The 21,429-nt window shown below is 45.0% G+C and overlaps 1 protein-coding gene across 1 annotated transcript in view; it reads right to left on the bottom strand.

The window, feature by feature from the left end:
- rhbdl1 (rhomboid, veinlet-like 1) overlaps positions 1-20,306 on the bottom strand; it is a 52,171-nt gene extending 31,865 nt beyond the window's left edge. Inside the window, exons 1-2 of the mRNA XM_080456110.1 lie at positions 19,889-20,306; positions 6,189-6,347 (exon numbers count right to left, since the gene is read on the bottom strand). Coding sequence (XP_080312236.1) covers positions 6,189-6,347; positions 19,889-19,927 — 198 coding nt within the window. The 5' untranslated portion in view covers positions 19,928-20,306. The remainder of the gene's footprint in view (positions 1-6,188; positions 6,348-19,888) is intronic.
- Positions 20,307-21,429: the final 1,123 nt, after the last annotated feature.

Genomic DNA, 21,429 nt, shown 5'->3' on the forward strand with positions numbered 1-21,429 from the left:
ATGACCAGTCACCACCTCCGACTAGAGGAGAGCGATCAGGATTACAACAGAGGATTCTAAATCACAACAGCACATTTACAGGATGGCATGGAGAAATAGCCACACTCGCATGCACACACACACACACACACACACACACACACACACACACACACACACACACACACACACACACACACACACACACACACACACACACACACACACACACACACACACACACACACACACACACACACACACACACACACACACACACACACACACTCTGAATCTCACACACTACACACTAGTCGATCTTCCCGGACAGGGGTTTTCCATCTTGGGAGCCGGGCCCTAACTCAAAGCAGACGGCAGACCGTAGATCCAGGAGATAATAGAATGGCAGCGCTGCACTTTCTAACTCAAAATACCAATGTCATCCGTCACATACTGTCTATGCCATGGTGTCTTCCCTAGTGGGAGAGAGAGGGGGAGGGGATAGAAAGAGAGAGAGATTGGGAAGGACGAAATGGCTGGAGAGGAGAGGGGAATGGGAATAGACGGGGAGAGGAGGAGGAGAGGAGGAGTACAAGGGGAAGATGAATCAGACGCACACACAGGAATAAGGAAAAGCTGTGACAAAGGATGCAAAAAGCGAGAGAGGGGTGAGGGAAGCAGAGTGAAAAGCAGGGAGAAAGGGCAGTGTCACACGGGCAATCAAGAAAAGTGAGCTGGGGAAAGAAACGGAGAGAGAGAGAGGGAGAGAGAAAGAGAGAGCCTGTATAGGTTTGCACAAGAAAGGCGTCACAGAGAAAAGAGAGACACAGAGAAAGAGAGACACCGAGAGACCATTCAAAATTAGTCAGCAAGTCTGCACCAGAAGCTCTTGTGTGCATCAATGGGAGTGAGTGTGTGTGTGTGTGTGTGTGTGTGTGTGTGTGTGTGTGTGTGTGTGTGTGTGTGTGTGTGTGTGTGTGTGTGTGTGTGTGTGTGTGTGTGTGTGTGTGTGTGTGTGTGTACAAGAGATAAAAGGAGGCAGACAGACAGACAGAACGAGAGGGAGAGAAATACGTCCATCTGTATTGGTCTTTCATTGCATGTGAGCGAGAGTGTCTGTATAGGTAATTTATGCTAACTGCATGCTTACAGAGAAAGGAGGCATGGGCGATCATGCATTTATGTGTGTGTGTGGGTATAGGGTTGTACTGTATGTACAGTATATATGCAGTACAGTATGTGTGTGTGTCTGCGCTCATGGGTGGGGAGGTGCATGATGGGGGTTTGCACATATGGGCACGGAGACAAATCTTGGCGATTCAGACACAGAGGGTCGATATCTCTCCTAGGTTGGGGCATACTCAAATTACCTCAGATTACTGCCTGCTACTACCAGCACTGGGCTGATCGAAGCCAATTTGCATTTGGCTGACAGGCAATGTTAAAAGCGTGTCTTCTGATGCCTTCGGATACCAAAGCAGAGTGACCCCCCCACCCCCCCCCCCAACCCCTTCACATAATAACTTATGCTGCTGAGGAGTTTGGCTGCAAGTGAAAGAAGGAAACGAGGTCTGAGGTCTTCATGAGGGAGGTTAAAAAGAGGAGGCATTAAAATTAGATGGTTCAGGGGGAGAAAAAAACCTTAAAGGAGAGCAGTACAGATCCGCAAAACAAGCAGGGAGGTAAGCTGAAATGTCAGTGTGGGAGCACTGCAGTGCAATCTTTCTCTTCGGAGGCAGAGACCTGAGGAATTTGGACGTGCCCCAAATCGAACAGCCTTCATTACAAAACCACAGACAGACCTCAAGGATGGAGGAGAGGAAGACAGAGAGAGAAATGTAATAAAGGGAATAAGAGACAAAGACAAAGTAGTGATGTATTCCCGACCGAGACTTTTACAGTTGCAATTATATCTTATTGATTTTGGAAAAGCTCAGAACCGGGTATAATGAGAAAGAAGAGTGCTAAACACCTTACCACTGCTACTGATGATGAGAACATTGGGCCTGCTACATAGTACTCTGTGTATAAATGTCTGTATTAAAAAGAAGAAGAAATCTCTTCAAGCTGCAGTAGCCAACTTTGGAGAAATTAGAAAAAATAAATCCTCTGGTCTGAGACCGAGTCAAGACCGAGTACAATTGTAAGCGAGACCAAGACCATCAAAATGTGGTCTTGAGACAACAGCCCTGGGCTCTATCGAGGGAGAAACATTTGAAAGAAAGAGAGGAGAGAGAACGAGAAAGACAGAGACAGAGAGAAACATACAATAGAGCTTAAGGAAGTGAAAATATGCCTGGAATTGCATTGCGCTGAATTAATGCTCCTCTAAACCGTATACAGCTGCTAGGAGCAGAGGAAGGTGCTCATATCTGTGAGAATCAGGGCTGTTCCTTTATGAATTTCAAAAAGAACCCTAAAGTGTAGCTCAGCTCTCTAAAGCACATCTTTCCTTTTCCCTTTTGACAAGTTAGATTCATTTTTTAATGAAAACTATTGAAAAAAAACGTCATTTCGTTTTTTGGAGAAATGTTAGGGAAAAAAAGAAATGTGTAGATGTGTAAAAGAAGAGGGATATTTACTTGCGACCCATAACAATGGGTCACCGACCCATTGTTTAGGAAACACTGGTGTAGTTAAGGGATTACAGAGATGCAAGTGAAGATTATGAAGATTACTCCTATCAGGAGTATCAGTATCAGAATGTGTACAGTAACAGTTGTCTGTGGGTCCACTTCACGTGGGCGTTCACTAGGGTGGTACATCATGTGGATTTATCAATATTTTTAATTGGAGTGAATGAGCCTCCCTTTCCTGGAACTGCAGACTTCCGATAGTATGGTCAATTTTGCCAGCGTAAAGCTTACTTGCGCTCTTTGGAGGGTGCAGAATCAATTCTTTAACCTTTCTAAAATTACGGACGTGCGTGTGCATGTGTACGAATTTGCCATTGTCTGATATTTAATGACGTATATTTTGGGCAGATCATTTAATGCACCTACTCCTCCCTTCTCCTCATGTGTGGTGTTAATGCATTGCGTGCGTGCGTGCGTGCTGGGATTCACCACGTTTGGTGAACCTCAGTAGCACAGTTTGTACTCGGAGACACCAAGGATCTCAGGGGATTCTCAGCGTTAATGTGCCAGAATGTGCAATTGTGTATTTGTGTGTGTGTGTGTGTGTGTGTGTGTGTAATTGTTTTTGTCTTGCTTTTATGGATTATGATTTTATTGTGTTTATCATGTATTTTGTTTTGTTTAGTCATCTGCATTCACGTGTGTGTGTGTGTGTGTGTGTGTGTGTGTGTGTGTGTGTGTGTGTGTGTGTGTGTGTGTGTGTGTGTGTGTGTGTATGTTCCAGCACGTCTCTGAGAATAACATCAGCAAGTACTCATACACAGTCACAGGATTTGGATCAGAAAGTGCACAGATGACGATAACCTACAGCTCCTGGACTACGCCAGGTTTATTGCCTCTCTGACCTCCAGAGAACTGTCACAGAGGCCAAGTGGGAGTGCAAGAATAAAGTGGAAGATCAGTTCAACAGAAAATAAGGTGAGGAGTATGTGGCGAAGGTTACAGACAAATAACAGACGTCGGAGGCAGAGCCACCTGTGTAGCAAACCCCTCGGCCTCGCCCTCCCTCTGGGTGAGCTGAATGCATTTTCTGCTCGGTTCAAGGTAAACAGCACCAACCAGTCGGGGATAGCAACACCTGAGCAGTGGTGGAAAGTAACTAAGTACATTTACTGAAGTATTGTACTTAAGTACACTTTTGGGGAATTTTTACTTGACTGGAGTATTTTCAATTTTCAATACATTTACTCCACTCCAATCTCAGAGGCAAATATTATACTTCTACTCCACTACAATTATTTGAGAACTTTAGTTACTAGTTACTTTGTAGGTTTTGATTATTATTACAAAACATGCATTAACCACTTCAGCCCTATATATCGGCTATTTGAAAATAGCCGATCTATGCGTCGCATTGTGAGCTTGTAGATCTGCTATTTTCAAAAGATTTTTATACATTTGAAAACTTATGAAATGGGACATTCTGCATAATGAGTACTTTCTACAGTACCTTTGGTACTTTAAGTACATGTCGATACCAATACTTTTGTACTTTTACTCAAGTACATTTTGAATTCCGGACTTTTACAGAGTATTTCTACAATGCAGTATTGATACTTTTACTTAAAACATTTGAGAACTTTTTCCACCACTGCACCTGAGGAGGCCAGCAGCCTACAGTACATATATCTCAGTGGCTGACGTGCGCAAAGCCTTCAAGTGGGTGAACATCCGTGCGGCTGCAAGGCCCTGGGCTGCGTCCACACAGAGTGTGGACCAGCTGGCAGGCGGGCTGCAAGCTGGTCCAACATTTTTACCTGTCGCTAAGCACTCCAAGATAACATGTCAGAATGACTGGAGACCTGCCACCATCACCTCAATTGTCAGCAAATGCTTTGGAGAGGTTGGTGAGGGACTTAATTATTTCACTGTTACCTGCTATACTGGACCCATGGCAAAATAGATCTACTGTACTGACAATGCAATTGTAATGGCTCTTCTTCACACTGCCCTTTCTCACATGCAGGTGAAAAATCACACCCAGTGTGAAGTGGGCGGTGTGCAGTGGTGGTGATGGAAGTTCACTTAAAGAAAAGTAATATTGTGGACCAACCATTGTAAACCCTTAACTTAAAAAAAAACATAAATGTGATTTTATTTTAAGTGCATAGTCCTATTTATAGGGCTATGCACATGTGTCATGTTTCACTAGCCAATCACAGTCCTGAATAGACTGTGATTGGCCAATCACGGTGCAGGGTTAGGGGGGTACACTGGTGGCCAATCACAGCGCAGGGTTGGGGGGGTGCAAATTGCAAACCTCACATATAGGGGCGGTTTCACTGCCCAAAAACTGTGGTGTGTAGATGCTGTTTGTGGACTAACAGCTCGGCATTCAGCAGAATAATTCCTACCAAGCTCATAGGCCTACAAATCTGCCATTGCAAAAAAAAAAATGCCCTTGGCAGATTAGGTCTGGCCCCTCTCAATAGAGATTGGATTTCTCTCCCTCCCGAAGTTGTGAGGGACCAATCAGGGCCCAGTATGCAAATATGGGGCGGGTTTATCACCAGAGGCATTTTTTTTATTTGCTGAAGATTTCTGATCTTCAGCAATGACGAGACTGCCTACATGAGGTCAGATCACAGATGACACAGTGATACATAGTGAGAAAAACCTTTCCCTTAAAGTCAAGAAGATCAAGGAGCTGATTGTCGACAACGGGAGAGAACAGGAGAGAGAAGAGAGCACGCACCCATCCCCATCGACGGTGTCCCAGTGGAAAGGGTCAGTGACTTGAATTCCCAGCTTACACGTCTCTGAGGACCTCACATGGGCAACCCTACACCACACACCTGGTGGAAAAGGGTCCAACATCTGTACGGCCTCAGGCTGCTGAAGGCAGACGTACTGTATGAAATTCAGCACGCTCCCTCAGGACGTTCTACAGAGCAGCACCATCGAGAGTGTCCTGACGAAGTCCTGCATCACTGCAAACGGCCTCGGACGCAGAGTGATACAGTTGGTGGTGCGGGACGGCTCAGCACAGGGTCGGAAACTGAGCTTCGCTCCCTCCAAGAGAATACAGTACCGTTTATGCCAAGCGGTGCGTAGCCAAGGCTAAGCAGATCGTCAAAGACAGTTACTACCCCGGCAACAATCTGTTCATGCTGTTACCATCAGGCAGGAGATACCGCAATATCAAATGCTGAACGAACAGACAGTTTCCACAGTCGGGCCATCAGGCAGCTGAATAGGCACTGAGACCTGTCGCCATTTCAGTCTTACATGCTCCCATTACACTGTACAGTAAAGGACTGTAGATACTCTCATTTCCCATAAATGTTATGCATATTTGATATATTCTGCTATTTGATATATCTTTTATTTGCACAAGAAACTGAGGAACTCTGTCTTTATTACAAACTTTATGAATATTTGATATTTGGTCGATATTTGGTATTTTTTACTCCTATTCCTCCCATTTAGCTTGCACTAAAATCATTTCACACACAGTTTTATACCTGTAAACCTGTGATGTGTAAATAATATGAAGTTGAAGTTGTTGTAACAGTATCAGTATGTATGTACAGTTTGTATGTATATATGTGTGTGTTATTCTTTTCCACTCACCAGCTCAATAAGCTCCTGGTAGCACACCTGTCCGTCCTCATTGCTCTGGACCAGAGCGAACAGCATGTCCAGTTTGGTTGGGTCCAGCTGCAGTTCATGGTGCTCCACCAAGCTGGTGAAGTTCTCCACTGCGATGAAACCGGTGTTGTCTGGGTCCAGCTAGACAGAACGATAGTGACAGTCAGTAACAGTCCACTCAGTAAGTACTCGTGTCTGGATATGAAAGCCATCTCTGCCAAAACAGCCCTTATCACAGCAATGTCCCTTCTACATCATCCCCCTTCAGGAAACACCATGGCAGGGAGGATTACATTCAGAGTTACAGATAATTACAGATTACTAATTAACCGCATGCTGAAAGTATTGAGATTAGGTTGCTGATCACAACTACATGCACAACTATTAGCAATCTGTTACGATTCACACTTGTAACCTTCTTCCCAAACCCTGGGAAACGCATTGTGTCAGGCTGTGATTTGAGGTGAGAGGTAAATGTCAAACAGGCTACAGTGATAACTAGAAAGGAGGTGCGGTGCAAATTTCCTTCAGGGGGCACTCCGTACCTCCCTCTTTCTGTCTGGATCATGTGAGGGTTGTGTGCACGTATGAAAAAGGATGGGGCAATGGGATGAAGGGATATACATGTAGACCCGTTGGGCTCAGGAAAAAAAGGCTATGGACACATGGCCTCAAGGTACAGGCAATGACTTCACCACCTGCATACGGATTGGAAACATATTTGTGGAGTGTCTTCCTTGCTCTACTGGTAGCGTGCACAAACAGTTTGGGCTTGATATGTCCAGCGCTGTGCAAGATTAGCTCTGGAATCACTCATTCACATACACACTCACACACGGACAGGGACAAAAACACAATCTCCATGCCCGACATTCGCAGCCTGGCAGAGATAATCAACGGCATGAATGAGTGCTTTTGCATGCGTCAGTACAGCAATTGGCTGGGACCCTGAGCATGCAAGAGAAGCCAATATAACAGACACACATCAGGAGAGTGGACAGGTAGGGAGCTATCAGGTGAGGGGGGTTGGTCTCAGTCAACAGTGCAAGGGTTAAGTAATATTGTCACCATGATGCAGATGAGAGAATTTGATCTATCTTAAGAATCAGGCCACATACAACCTCATTAAAGGTTGCAGGGCTGGAAGAGAAAACCCTGCATGAGACACTGTTGTCTTTGTGGGAGAAGAAAGGGAAGTGAAGATGTGTCGCTGACATGTCATTCTAATGGTACACAGTGACCCATAGTTTACCTGCAATCATTGAGGAGCCGAAAAACCCCAGGCAATTTTTTTCTTCCCTCATATTCATTTGGGAGTACAGTATATGCCTCATTTGACTGTGTGAGTCCAACTCCGGTGATAATTTTTTTTCTTCATTTTTTTGCAGCTTCCAATCAGTATGGTTTTCATTAATCACTTCTCACTCGGCGAGGCACTGCGGCCCCGTGGGTTATTACCGCTGATGCCTTCATGCCACTGCTGCTCCTTGTAATTGATTTAAGCGAGGGAGTGTCATAAAAGTGCCGGAGAACAGTTGTCTGAAATAGTGCCCAGTTAAAAATGTCCCTTAAAGTATAGGGTGTGTGCTGCATGTGCATGTGGCTTTCATGCTGTGTAAGTGGTTACTTTACTTATTTTCTATGTGAGGGGGGGGGGGACATGCTGCTTGCTTTCAAACTCAAATTCTTCTGATAATTTCCTTCCCAAAGGCAGTTAAAATACTCTTTTTGAGGGTGCGTTATTACATTTTTTTGGTATTCTATTTTTTCTTTTGCACACCAAATCTGGCGCCCGCTTGAGAGAGTGTGCCTAAGGACAATCTCAAGCAGTACAAAGAGACCACATGGGAAGAGCTGTCGTCGAGCTTTACCGTTTCCTGAATGCTAACACAGCCCCTCATTAGGCTTCGGATGGAAAACCAACAGCCGTGTGTCAGCCAGGGGGAAGAGCGGGCTTTCAGATGTTGCGTCAGTGTGTAGTCACTGTTTGCCCGTGTCAACAGTCCATGAGGAAGACTCCATCTTCATTTATCCCATTGTGTGTCGTAAACGTTGTTTTCAACTGTAACAGAGCCTCTCCTAAAAGGTCCTTTGGCCACGTACTGTATCTGAACATTTGAACATTTCAGAATGTGTCATATGTGTTTTTCCTACTTATTTTACATGTAGTCTACCTGACAGCTATGTTCCTCCCCAAGAGCAAACTACATTCACTGAGGACATACTATTCAAGGACATGCTGACAAACTGCCGGCTGTGAGACTCAAACATGACACTGTTCCATTACAGGAAGGTCTCGCTAAACACTGGGTGATCATGATATACTGTACCTCCCTCCTAATGTTTTTATCTGATGGGTATTGTGTTTCTTGCTGCAAACCAAATTTCCCATCAGGCACTGGTTCTCCTCCAGGGGTCCTTGAGAGGGTTTCAGGGGGTCCCAAGCAAAATGAGGAACCGTTTAAACAATTAAGCCCTATTGTATTTTTCAGCTATTAAAAAATAGCCCATCTACAAGCTCACAATGTGTCGCGATGCGACGAGTTGGGAGCTTATAGATCTATCTACTATTTTTGACACATTTGGTTCCTAGCACAAACTCTTTTCAGATGGGGGTCCATGTTCAAGTGCATATACATTTGGGGGTCCTTGACAAAAAGAAGAACCACTGCCATAAGGTACAGTACCATAAAACCTAGAGTCTGAGCTTGAGTTCTAGGTCCAGGACAGAGTTTGCGCTCTGCTCTGACAGGGTGAGACATGGGCATTTTAATCTAACATTAAATTATGCCATGCTGTGCCAGTCCTTACAGCAGGTGCTTTAAAGTTTAGAGCTCCATTGCTCAACTAAGGAAAAGGGACAATCAATCACAACATTCCTTGGCACAAGAGCAAGTGTGTGTGTGTGTGTGTGTGTGTGTGTGTGTGTGTGTGTGTGTGTGTGTGTGTGTGTGTGTGTGTGTGTGTGTGTGTGTGTGTGTGTGTGTGTGTGTGTGTGTGTGTGTGTGTGTGTGTACGTACACAGTATTTCATTTTATTTTATAGCATTTACATGCACTCTCCCCTGTGCTAATTTCAGCAGCATTTACTGCTGTTACAAGCTGCCCTTTAATTCCATGTGATCAGTTGTTATCTATGTATTAACCTGGGGAAGTATACTGTACTGGCAGTAGGGGACTAATGGTTTAGCTTTGATGATGCCTTGATCCACTTGGGGCTCATGAAAGGCTTTTACATTTCCTGACATCACACAAATGTGTTAAATGAAGGCTTATGTTGAAAGCAGTATTAACCAAACACCCAACTGTGTCGGGTATTGCGTTGCTACTAGATTAAACAACCATTATTCTGTCTACTTGTCTAGGAAAGTAGTCACATTGCAAACAGTTATGATATCAGGGGAAACAATTGGCATGTTCAAACATTCAGTTCAAGGTCATGTTTAGTTAAAAACGTTGTTTTTTTAAGGCTAAGTGTCCCTAGTGTCCCTTCACAACAGACCACTGGTTATCAACGTTGGGTTTGGGGTAAAGGTCCATTTGCTTCCATTTGTACAGTCTCAGAGTTGAAAAATGTTTTATAAAATACATAATATAAAAATATTATATTATATATGGAATGAACAAATGACAGCACGTCAGGTGAACAATATAAAGTGTAGTAAATGGCTCAAGCAGTGGGAACGTGGAGCAGAAAGTTTATCAGCTACAAGCAAAAGCCATGGAAAACTTGGGTAGGGACCAGTGGGACCAACACGTTCGGAGCATTATTCATTTTATGGATCAAAACAATTACCATGACTTTTCAATTTTACATACATCGTTTATTATTAATGTTGTATTATCATTAATCATGTTTTTGTCAATTATTTGGGGGCCAATTTACGATACCCTCACGGCCCACCAGTGGGCCCTGGCCCACAGGCTGGGAATCGCTGCTATGGACCAATGTGGTGCAGCCACACCACAGCCTCACGCCATTACACAGTGGCAGATCAGCAATCTGCTCCATCCCCTGCTCTCACACACTTCACACACACACTGTAATCTCCACTAAATGGGGGGCAGCACGCGCACACAGGGAGGGGGGGGGGGGGGGGGGTCGGTGCGTCAGGGCGAGGCAGCCCCCCCACGCTGCAAACATCTTCCTGAAATGCATCTAGAAAGCTAAACGCGTCTATTTGAAAATGAAGCCAAGGAGCGACAGAAAAGCGGGCTCCGATCTATTTTTAGCTAATCCCCTTAACTGTGTGCTCCGTGGAGTTTTTACTTAAGAACGTGGCCCATTCTTCCCTCGAGGCTTGCGAAGGGAAGGGTGTGGATATGGTTGCCGTTTGCTTGGGCTTTGTAGGGCACTGGGATAACACAGGGGGGGAAATTTAAAGAGAGAGAGAAGAGGAAGAAGAATATTGCACACACACACACACTAAATACAAGGAGAGAAGCAAGCGAAGGAAAATTGGAGAGGGTGAACATAAAAGTCGCAGACAAGCAGGAAATTGGGAGGAAGTGTGAGGTGGGGAGGTGAAAGGGATCAACAGGGAGAGCATGCAAAGCGTAGAGGAGGTAGACATGAAAGACAATTTACAATTTAGGCATTTAGCAGACGCTCTGCGGCTTGTATCCAGAACGACTTATGAAGTGCAATATCAGAGTAAATGGCATGAACCCAAGTCAACAAGCGACAGGGTAAATGGTCACGTCAATAGAGTGCATTGAAATCAATTCACCTCTTAAACCCTGCCTATACTGTACTTTGCTGACTGAGGTCCCAGGGCTCTATACACTTCGTCCCTTCTAGACCAAATCTCTTTGGCGAAACTAGCCAATCTAAGCAAATAGTATATGTCTATCTCAATAACATGCATAGCATATGTAACCAGGTAACCAACACACACCTGCATAGTACAGCTAGCATCTACAGGCAACTAAAGTGATACAAAGAATAAGGAGTGCTGGGTGAAGTGGAGTCTGAAGAGGTCAGACTGCGGCGGAAAAGAGGGAGTGAGTCTGCAGTCCTGACTGAGAGGAGGAGGTCATTCCACAGATTGAGAGCCAGGAGGGAGAAGAGTCTAGGACGCTTGGAGTGTTGGCCAGGGTGCAGGAAGGAGTGTAGGGGCGGATCATGTGCTGGAGGTAAGGGGGGGGGGCATGCCCTTGATTAACCTGTAGGTCATCACCAGTGTTTTTAATTGGATGCATGCAGCAGCTGGAAGCCAGGGAAGGGACCGACAAGGACAGATACAGGCAGAGCGGGGAGAAAAAGAGAGAGAGAGAGGACTTATCTAGCCAGAAAGGGCAGAAGGGCAGATTAATATTTCTCTGAGAAACACACACACTCAGGCAGAGGGAATATAACAGGGCGCTTTGCCTGCCGCTCTGTATGTCATCTCCCTGCCCTGCGCTCTTTTTGCTCCCTTCCCTGCAGTGTCTTTCAGTCTATCAGAGGTCTGTGACACACTCCAGTGCTCTGCATCCACTTTGCCGCCGCGGAGGAGACGGATTCCGATTCAGACAGATTCTAATGCGCCGCTGGCACGGTCGGGGGGGCTGACAGGAGGGGGAACACGGAGGTACATCGGGGACGTGCGATTACTGTCATCCCCCATATGTCAGCACATCACTAGGCTATAACAGTATACACGGCAGCCAGCGGTTGCACTTATTCACAGACATTAACGCAGAAGCTCAGACACGCATTATGTACACGCTGCCACATACAGTACATACCACACGGAGACGTGAAATAAAGATAGGGGAAGATAGTAGATACATAGTAAATCCTTATCCTGTCTTTCGAAGAGTGATTTTGGGCCACACACATCTACTCGTACACAATCCCTTAATGTTGCATGGTGAAAAAAGCCTCAGCTACCTTGTTGTTTTGGTCTCCTGCTGATGGGAACATTACCCACGGGAGATTGTCTGTCCACAACATCGAGGTGTGGGGGGGGAGGGGGCGGTCATGGCAGAGGGATGGCACTCGCTGCAGCCAGTTAAGGATTATCATTTAGTGGGATGAGGTAGAGCTGGGCAATTAACTGAAAATATACCGAAACCGACATTTGGAACAAATAACCGGCGTAATCGAGATGCAAGGTTTTTCTTTTTTTCAACGAATCAACACGAAAAAGTTCTAATAGACGTTTTTATAATCGACTAAATTGATTAGTCTGATTAACCACTTGAGGCCTGTTACTATATTATACTTCATCGTACAATGGTGGCATGCAAAGATTGTGAAAATCTACAATCTACAAGCTCACGACGCGCAGTGAGCTTGTAGATTGGCTATTTTCACTATCTAAATGAAACAAATTGTTCAATAATCGTATTCGAGGCAAAATATTGAAATGATAGCGATATTGATTTGAAGTTGTATCGCCCATCCCTAGGATGATTTGAACTCAGTGATGAATGAACACTGGGCCATGGTCCTTTGCTGGTCATGCCGGTTGTTATAAAAAAATATTAAAAAAGTATAGAGGTAGGAATGGAGAGAGATGAGGAAAGCGTGAAAAACACTGAAAGATAGACAGGGAGACAGTCAGACAGAGAGAGAGGGATGATAAACAGAGAGAAATAGACAGGGGGGTGGAAGGGGTGGGGGCGGTTACTGAGCCGATCCAAGGCTGGCGAGGGACGATGAGGTGACAAGCTGCAACGCGTTGCCATGGTTACCGCCTGCATGCTTGTCGCTGCTTTTCTTGTGTTTTTTTTCCACTCTTTCTATTTTCCTTTTTTTTTAAACCAGGCAGGAGAAGAGGAAGGAGACAAAAGGGAGTGTAAGGGACCTGTCTATCTGCGTGTGTGTGTGCGTGTGCGTGTGCGTGTGCGTGTGTGTGTGTGTGTGTGTGTGTGGCGAGGGGGTGTTGGTACAGACAGACAGACAGACAGACAGACAGACGGCTGGGAGAGTCTGCTAGAATACAGACATATGGGAAGAGATGTGAGGCACGAGTAAAAGCGAACAAGGTGGTAACAAACAGCTGAAGGGAAGCTTTCAGTGTGTTACGGTAGGACTGATGAGACATGAGACGGCGGTAATGTGTGGAGGAGTGAAGGGGTGGCAGATCACACAGTCTAACATTATGGACGAATGGAGGGGGAGTGGAGCAGTGTGAAGGAGTGGGAGAACAAGGAAGAGGGGGGGGACTGCTGACTACAGGGGGAATGATGGCAGTATTAACCCTCACGACCTCTATTACTGCCAGTGGAGAGTGCACAGCCACTCCACTGTACCCAGACCAGGGCTGGGCAATTAACTGAAAACATATCGAAACCGATATTTAGAACCAATAACCAACTTACTCTTGCTCATGTACTGGTACTACTAGTAGGTTAATCGAATAATCGAGATGCAGGTTTGTAAAAACAAATGTGTATGTCAACAAATAGATTTTTTTATTAATCGACTACATCGCTTAGTCTGACAAAACAAATAAAGTGCTGTATTATACTTCACTGTACAATGGTGGTGTGCAAAAATAATTGTTCATTCATCTTAATCGAGGCAAAAGTTTGAAATAATCGTGATATTGGTCTGAAGTCATATCGCCCAGGCCTAACGCAGACCAGGGGTGATTCCACATGGGAGGGGCTGAGACGAGACCCTGTCCTGGGTACATACAGTACCTCACCTTCACAGATTTAAGTACAGCCAGTGGGCTGTAAAGCCCGATTTATACTTTGTTGCATGACAGTGTCGTGGAGCAAACCTAGTAGATCTATAAGTGAGCTCATATATATATACCGGCTATTTTCGGTCTGCGAAGCCATTGTATGGACGGAGCATGAATTAGACTCAAACGGGCATGCACGTTGCTGCTGTTGCACGGCAAACAATGAGGCCTGCCTCACTATACGGGCACAGGCATGATACAAGTTTAGTGATACTAAATTATGATATTAGTTAGTTGTTGATGTGATGCAACATAAATGGTAAATGGTGCATTTATATAGCACTTTTATCCAAAGCGCTTTACATAGATTGTCATTACATTCACCCATTCACACACACATTCATACACCAATGGCGGAGGAAACCATGCAAGGCACCAACCGGCTCATCGCGAGCAATTAGGGGTTCAATGTCTTGCTCAAGGACACTTCGACACTAACTCTGGGGGAGCCTGGGATCGAACTGGGAACCTTGCGGTTTGCAGTTCACTCTACCCGGCCACTATACCCCTGAGCCACTGCCGCCCTAGTCTGGGAGGCTTCGGCTCAAAGCCTGAACAACAGGGGCGCGGCCACTGAGTTCAGATTCAAATCAACAGCCAATGAAGAAAAGGGGGCGGGATCCACATGCAGTGGGTGTTACATGTAAATAGGAGCGACGGGAAGCAATTTCCCCTTGAGAAATTGCGGCCGCCATTGTTGTGTACTGCTGTTTGCCTCTCGTCGGACTTTTTAGACGAGTTGCACAGCTCTCAGACCGGTAAGAAGCGTGTCCGCTCAGATTCTGAGCGTAAGTTACATCCCGCCCACAAATACCAGGGCTCTGGCCCAGAAGTTCCTCGCCGCTCCCGTTTGTATGCGAGGCGAAAAACTTCTGGGAACTCAGATTACTGCCGCCCCAGTAATGGTTCATAGGATCAACACAAGTCAGAAGATCAAAAGCAATAGTGTCTCAGAGGCAGAATAGTATAGTCATGGGTCTTCTGTGTGTGTGTTGAGTTGAAGCACCATACAGTAGCTGTGTCATATACGTATAACAGTCAACAATGTAGATAACTGGCTAGAGTCTAAGGCATTTTAAAGTGAATAATAACAAATGAAGCGCTATAATTAGTGCGCTAGTTTAATTATAGTGTCTGAGTAGTAGTTATAGGTTGTGTGTGTCGAGTAGAAGCAACGTAGCCAACAATTGTGTGAGCAATCAGACGAACCTGGTGCAGCTGTGCATACACAGCAAAATCTGGAGTTTTTACTGTAATTTAACCAATTTCAACCTGGCATCCCTATTTTGGGGATGCCTAAAGGTGAAACTTTGCAAACATTTTCTAAAATAGTGAAAATAGCTACAAGCTCACAATGCATCACATCATGACACATTGATAGGCTATTGATGACACCATCATACGATGAAGTATCAAATTAGGCATAACCAATTAAACCCTTATGCTGAGTAAAACGGCCCTGAGTTGCAACTGCACATATGCTATTTTTTCACTCTACACTAAATTTCTGCTATTTTTGGTGAACGATCCCCCCCAGAATAGGGATTGCTGGGTTCAAGTGATTGACTGTGTAGGTGCAATGGCCGTGACTGGGCTTGGTATTATGTGCCATGAACCAGAGATTGCCCTGTGAATGATGCCTCCTGCCCTAAGGTCCCACTGCTGTTCACACACAACTGGGTCACTCTCTCCATATTTATCACAATGCATTTTATGCTCTACTGTTACAAACATCCCACTCGCAGCCCTGCAACTGTTTCCATCATTGCCAGACGGCAGACATCGTTTGCTCTCTTCGCGGTTCTGTTGGAGATTATCGCAGAGGTCCTTTCAGAGCGGTTTTGTCTTAATGCAAGTAGAGCACCTTATGACATTTCCTCCTGACATTTATGCGGTCAGTAGTGTATAAACAAACAGGCGGGAAGGATTCCTCGTATACAGATCAATGCGGATCAGTATCACTCGGTGATGAAAGAGGAAGGTGCATAGGAGTCTCATTCTCTACTTGACAACGTGGGTCTTTATGGGGTAGATGGAGATAAGTCAGATAAGAAGAGAATGACATAGGGGGTGAGATATTCACTGACTAATGACCGCATGCCTCACTGATGGTGCTTACATGGCTGTAGAAAGGCAATGACACAAATATGTGAGTGCATGTGTGTATGCGCATGTGCATGCTGTCATCATGAGTGTGCATGTGTGCTTGCATGGGCCAGAAATAGCCTGAGCTCAGCATTGCTACTTCTTGCAGACAAAGACTAATACTTGTGTAGCCACTGCTCTCTCTCTCACTCTCTCTCTTAATGTCTCTCACTCTCTCTCTCCCTGCAGCATTTTCATATGTTCCCACCTGAGAGCATAAAAACATCATTTTCTTCTCCTCTATGCCTGCAAGGCCAGTGTTAATGGGGGGGGGGGGGGGGGGGTTCATGTGAGCAAGAGGTTTCCAAACCTTTTTGTCAACTGATCCCATTTGAGACTGTAGTGACCACAATATTCAAAATGCATCAATGTGTATAAACATTTAAAAAGAAAAATGCAAAAGCTACAGCAGAAAACGTTGCTTCCTTGGGATTATAGGAAGTCAAGCTGCTGTTCACTGCTGGACCCCGAACAGCCACAGCTGCCATAACACTTAAACCCTACACTGTATACTTTGTTGACTAGAGTTCCCCAGCGGTCTATACTAGACACAGTCCTTTTTCCCTCGACACCAAATATCTTCGCAGAAAATAGTCAATCTACAAACTAAAAAAGCATTGCGATGCGTTGTGAGCTTTTTTTTGCCAAATGATCGCCCCCCAGAATAGGGATGCTAAGGTATACAGTATGTGGTTAAGGTTAAGAGAGGTGCAGGGTTGGCAGTTCAAATCCTCTGACCAGTTCCGAAAAATGACTAATGCTTCTCCTCCTTCAACACTTGCAACATTTTGTAGATAAAATCTTGGCTTCTGGGGGTCCCTGGAACAAAATATTTTGAGATGGGGGTCCGCGGCCAAATACATATCATTTTGGGGATCCTTGACATGGAAAGGTTTGAGAACCACTGTACTAGGCAGCCTCCAGGTGAGGAGAGCAGTGTGCACAGCCTAACCCTTCCCTAAATGAAAGACAGGCCTGGCTGTCATCGTGACAGTACAATACTATGCAAAATATGTTAGCTTTAAATGAATCATCAGTCATGACCGCTGTCATTCTGGTTGGATTAGGGAACCTAAACAGAGGGATCTTACATGGGGTCCTAACCAGGGTTATCATAATTAACTAAAACTAGAATAAAAAAAAGAAAAAGAAAAAAAAGAAATGACACTAAAACTAAGGCTTTACAAAAGAAAAAACGATAACTAAATGAAACTGTATTGCGTGTTTATAAAATGAAGTGAAACTAACTAAAATAATAGGGAAAAATGTCCTTAGTTTTCATCTTTGTCAGTATCCAATATTCTAGTCAAAATGTAATATTGAAAATAGCAGATCTACAAGCTCACAACGAGCTTGTACATCTGCTATTTTCAATATCTTTCAGAACTCGATCTCGCCATTACAATAAAAACACTAAAACTAATAAAAAAACAAACTATAACTAAGCATTTTCACAAAACAAAAACTAAATTAAACTAGCAAACTTGCTTTAAAAAATAAAGCTAACTGAAATTGAAAACATTAAGTGATATTCTTTGATAAAAACAAAAAGGTTAACGCACTATATTCTGAGAGTACTCATTGCTATAGAGTGTATGTTCAGTAACAGGAGTCTCCCTGTCTCTCTACCTCTCTAATAAACATAAATAAATGTTCAGAGGGGGTGTTGCAATTGTTCAGCCAATCAGGAGAGAGTACCCATTTATCAGCTTATATTTCATACTGTTCGAGTTCCAAATTGGTCTGCAATTTTTTTTGTGTCACCACTTCCAATTTCAATCTATATCCTGAGCGACTTCTCTCTCCTGATTGGATAAAAATTATATCCTGACCCGAAACTGCAATTTCTGTTTACTAAAGAGCTGGGAAGACTCCCGTTACTAAACAAACACTCTATATCAATGAGGACTATCAGAATATAGAATATAGAGCTATTTAAGACTTGTTTTAGCAAAAAATCGGGGAAAGCATCTGTGTCATTTTAGATTTTTGCGTTGGCTATTCAAAAATTGCGAGCTGCTATTTTTTTTCATTTTTGAAAAATCTTGATAAACTACTGAAAACCGTGGTCCTAACACTGTTTGAGAAAACCTGATGGAAGCCAATGCAAGGGCCTGGAGGAGTGCGGCCTGCTCAACTATGCCAGTGCAAACCGTGGTCTTTTGAAACATTATTGGCACACGCTGCGCAACCTTAACAATCAATAAGACAAGCAGCCATTTACAGCGAGGATATATCGTCTTTATCTGCGGCCTGGAGTGGAGTCTTGAGTCATGTAGGGAAGAGGATATTGATGTGAATAAAATGAGCCCCTTTTATAACACATAAAAAATGTATTTTCCGGAGAAGCAACGTCCCACCAAAGCATTGCTGGTGCAAAGAAACTAAATCTAGTTGCCATCACCTGAGCACCTTCAATGAAGTGCTTATAAATGATTCACCAAGCCTGACTGCCGACCAGGAGGGTTTGAAAAACCACCACCGTGACCATAGTGCACCATCTCGCCCCATTGATATTCACTCTATAGCCCACACATCAGGCTTCTTCCTGCACTTCATACATACAAACAGACACAAACAAAAAATAATGCATGCGTGCACAGATTCAGGCTCATCCACACACACACACACACACGTCTGCCCTCGGCTCTTGAGTCTGTTGATCAATGTTTTGCTGATAGGCCACTCGTGACCTCCACTAGGCCCCTACAGCAGGTAATCAATTCCTCCCTCTTGGTCGGAATGATTGCACAATCTATCTGCCAATCTGCCTAAACCCCTATGGACCAGTGTATCATCAAGACCACAGATAGATTACCCGTTAGACGGCCCAGAAATGAATCAGGGATATGAAATATAGGGCTGGACTGGATTTGCTCCAAGGCAGGTATATAGTATACACATTTTGGGCAAGCAATCCTGTCCGCAGGGGAACGGTATCTGAAGAGATGCCTTCTCACTTTGCATAAACAGGCAGCTGCTGCCTTCTAACATAGCTTTTGGTCTGCTGCTTTTGGAGATTGGCAGACTAAAAAGGTAAATTTAGAGTCCTGATTCTCTTCGGTTTCACCACAAAAAATATCTACTGTACATGGCCAGAAGTCTCTTTGATACCAGAAGTGAAAAAGACACCCTTTTCACTGATCATCTAAGCAATAAAGGGCATTCAATGCCACAAATGAAAATGAGGACAACAAAGAAGTTCAAAGCCTCTTAACAGCCTCCTTTCTTGAGCTGGAGGCTTTGCCAAGGTCTGCCTTGAAACCAGGAAACACAGCAACCTACTGTGCTTCAAAGATGGCAAGCAGACTGAAAACAACTCTAATGCCAAAACATGGGACAGTCTCGCATTATGTCTCCATTGGATGCAAATATGTATTTCCAATATCTATATCACAACACACACACACACACACACACACACACACACACACACACACACACACACACACACACACACACACACACACACACACACACACACACACACACACACACACACACACACACACACACACACACACACACACACACACAGTGAACTCAGTGACCTATACTACACTCTAGCAGAGCATGGATATCATCTACGTTTTTACGATCATGCTCTTGCTGTACAAAGATAAAGAATCCATCCATCCATCCATCCATCCATGACAGGACGCAGTCCAAAGTCTGACGTCCACAGGGGGCCAGCATGGTCCATCATGTTGTCTTATGATCTCAATCAGCCAACACAAACATACCCCCTCCCCTGCTCTAACCACCACTCACATCCCTTAGTCAATGCAGCCCCCAGACTCGAGCCCGTCACAGACAAGAAGAGAGAGGCAAGGGACCGTAACCATAGAAACCTTACCTGCTCTTGTATGAGCTGAAACAAGGAGCTTCTATCCATATACTGGCCAGGGAGCCGCCGAGGACAAGGGCATAGGGAGGAGCGAAAGAGGGGTGACGGTGTCGGCGAGGATGGATCAGGGGTTGGGGGAGGACTCGGGTGAGGCTTGAATGAGGTGCCGAGATCGTAGCGTCAGGCCCCTCCGTAGCGGCTACGTTCCCCCCCTTCTGCCTTCTGATGGATGGAGAGAGCCCAGTGAGCCCGACTCCTAGTGGGCCCCCCCCCGTATCTCCTTGCTAGCTGTGTCGTGGGAGTGATCGGCCCTGGGGAGTCTAAGGCTGAGCGTATATGTATGTGTGAGTGTGTGGGTGTGTGTGTGCTGTGCTCTGTGCCAGTGTAGCAGCGTGGCGCGGAGGTAAGACCAGGCTTCAGCAGACGATAGGCGGGCAGGCAGGCAAAGCAAGCAGCTCTCATTCACTCACTCACTCTCCTCCTCCTCGCTCTCCTCTGCCCTACAGCACTGACTGCTACCTCTCTCTCTCTCTCCCCCTCTCTCTCTCTCTCTCTCTCACACACACACACACACACACACACACACACACACACACACACACACACACACTCATACACACAGCCTGCATACCAATGAGGCAGGGGAGGGAGGTGTCCGTTCTCCACCAATGGGAGCCGGGGAAGGAGTGGCCGCTGGCTGCCGTTCCTCTTCCCACTGCAAAGCAAGGCTGCTCAGGGAGGGAACAGGGGATGGGCTCCACTGCGGCTCTGTGCGTTACTACTGGCACAGAATCTCACGCACACGTCCACTCTGTTACACACATGCACAGACACCAACACATTCACAGGCGACTGCATGAATTGTAAACATCATCGAGCAGCCTGTGTGTGTGTGTGTGTGTGTGTGTGTGTGTGTGTGTGTGTGTGTGTGTGTGTGTGTGTGTGTGTGTGTGTGTGTGTGTGTGTGTGTGTGTGTGTGTGTGTGTGTGTGTGTGTGTGTGAAATGATATCCTATGCAACTTAAAAAGGATCAGAGAACAGGAATATTTACATTATTAATAGTACTACTACTGACACCACCAGCCAACCACACACTGTTCATAAGCCGTTCATATTTCCATTCTAATTATACACACAAGCACATTAGCGCAATGTATGCATCGCTGCACAATCAGCCCCAACACACACACACACACACACACTGAACACAAACATGTAATGCACAAAAATTTACTATTTGGATGACTCGCCCATCTCCACTCTCCATTGCGCTCAAATGAATACCACCGCAATAACACGTTGGCACGGTTCCCCTGTGTTCAATAGATCATTACAAGTAATTCCAGAACAAAAGCCCTTTCTATGTTAATATCATGCATAAAGAAGAGGGGGGGGGCTCAGAAAAAAAACCCAGCCCAGGGTCAGAACATGCAACTTATGAATGGGAACGCGTTACTCCAGCACGTGGGCAGTGAGATCGTATATATGTGCTCCATTTCAACAACATAGTCACAAATCCGCAGTGACCACCCCTCCTCCTTCCTCCTCCT

Source organism: Gymnoscopelus braueri (genome assembly GCF_963280865.1).
Source record: "Gymnoscopelus braueri genome assembly, chromosome: 17".
Taxonomy (NCBI): domain Eukaryota; kingdom Metazoa; phylum Chordata; class Actinopteri; order Myctophiformes; family Myctophidae; genus Gymnoscopelus; species Gymnoscopelus braueri.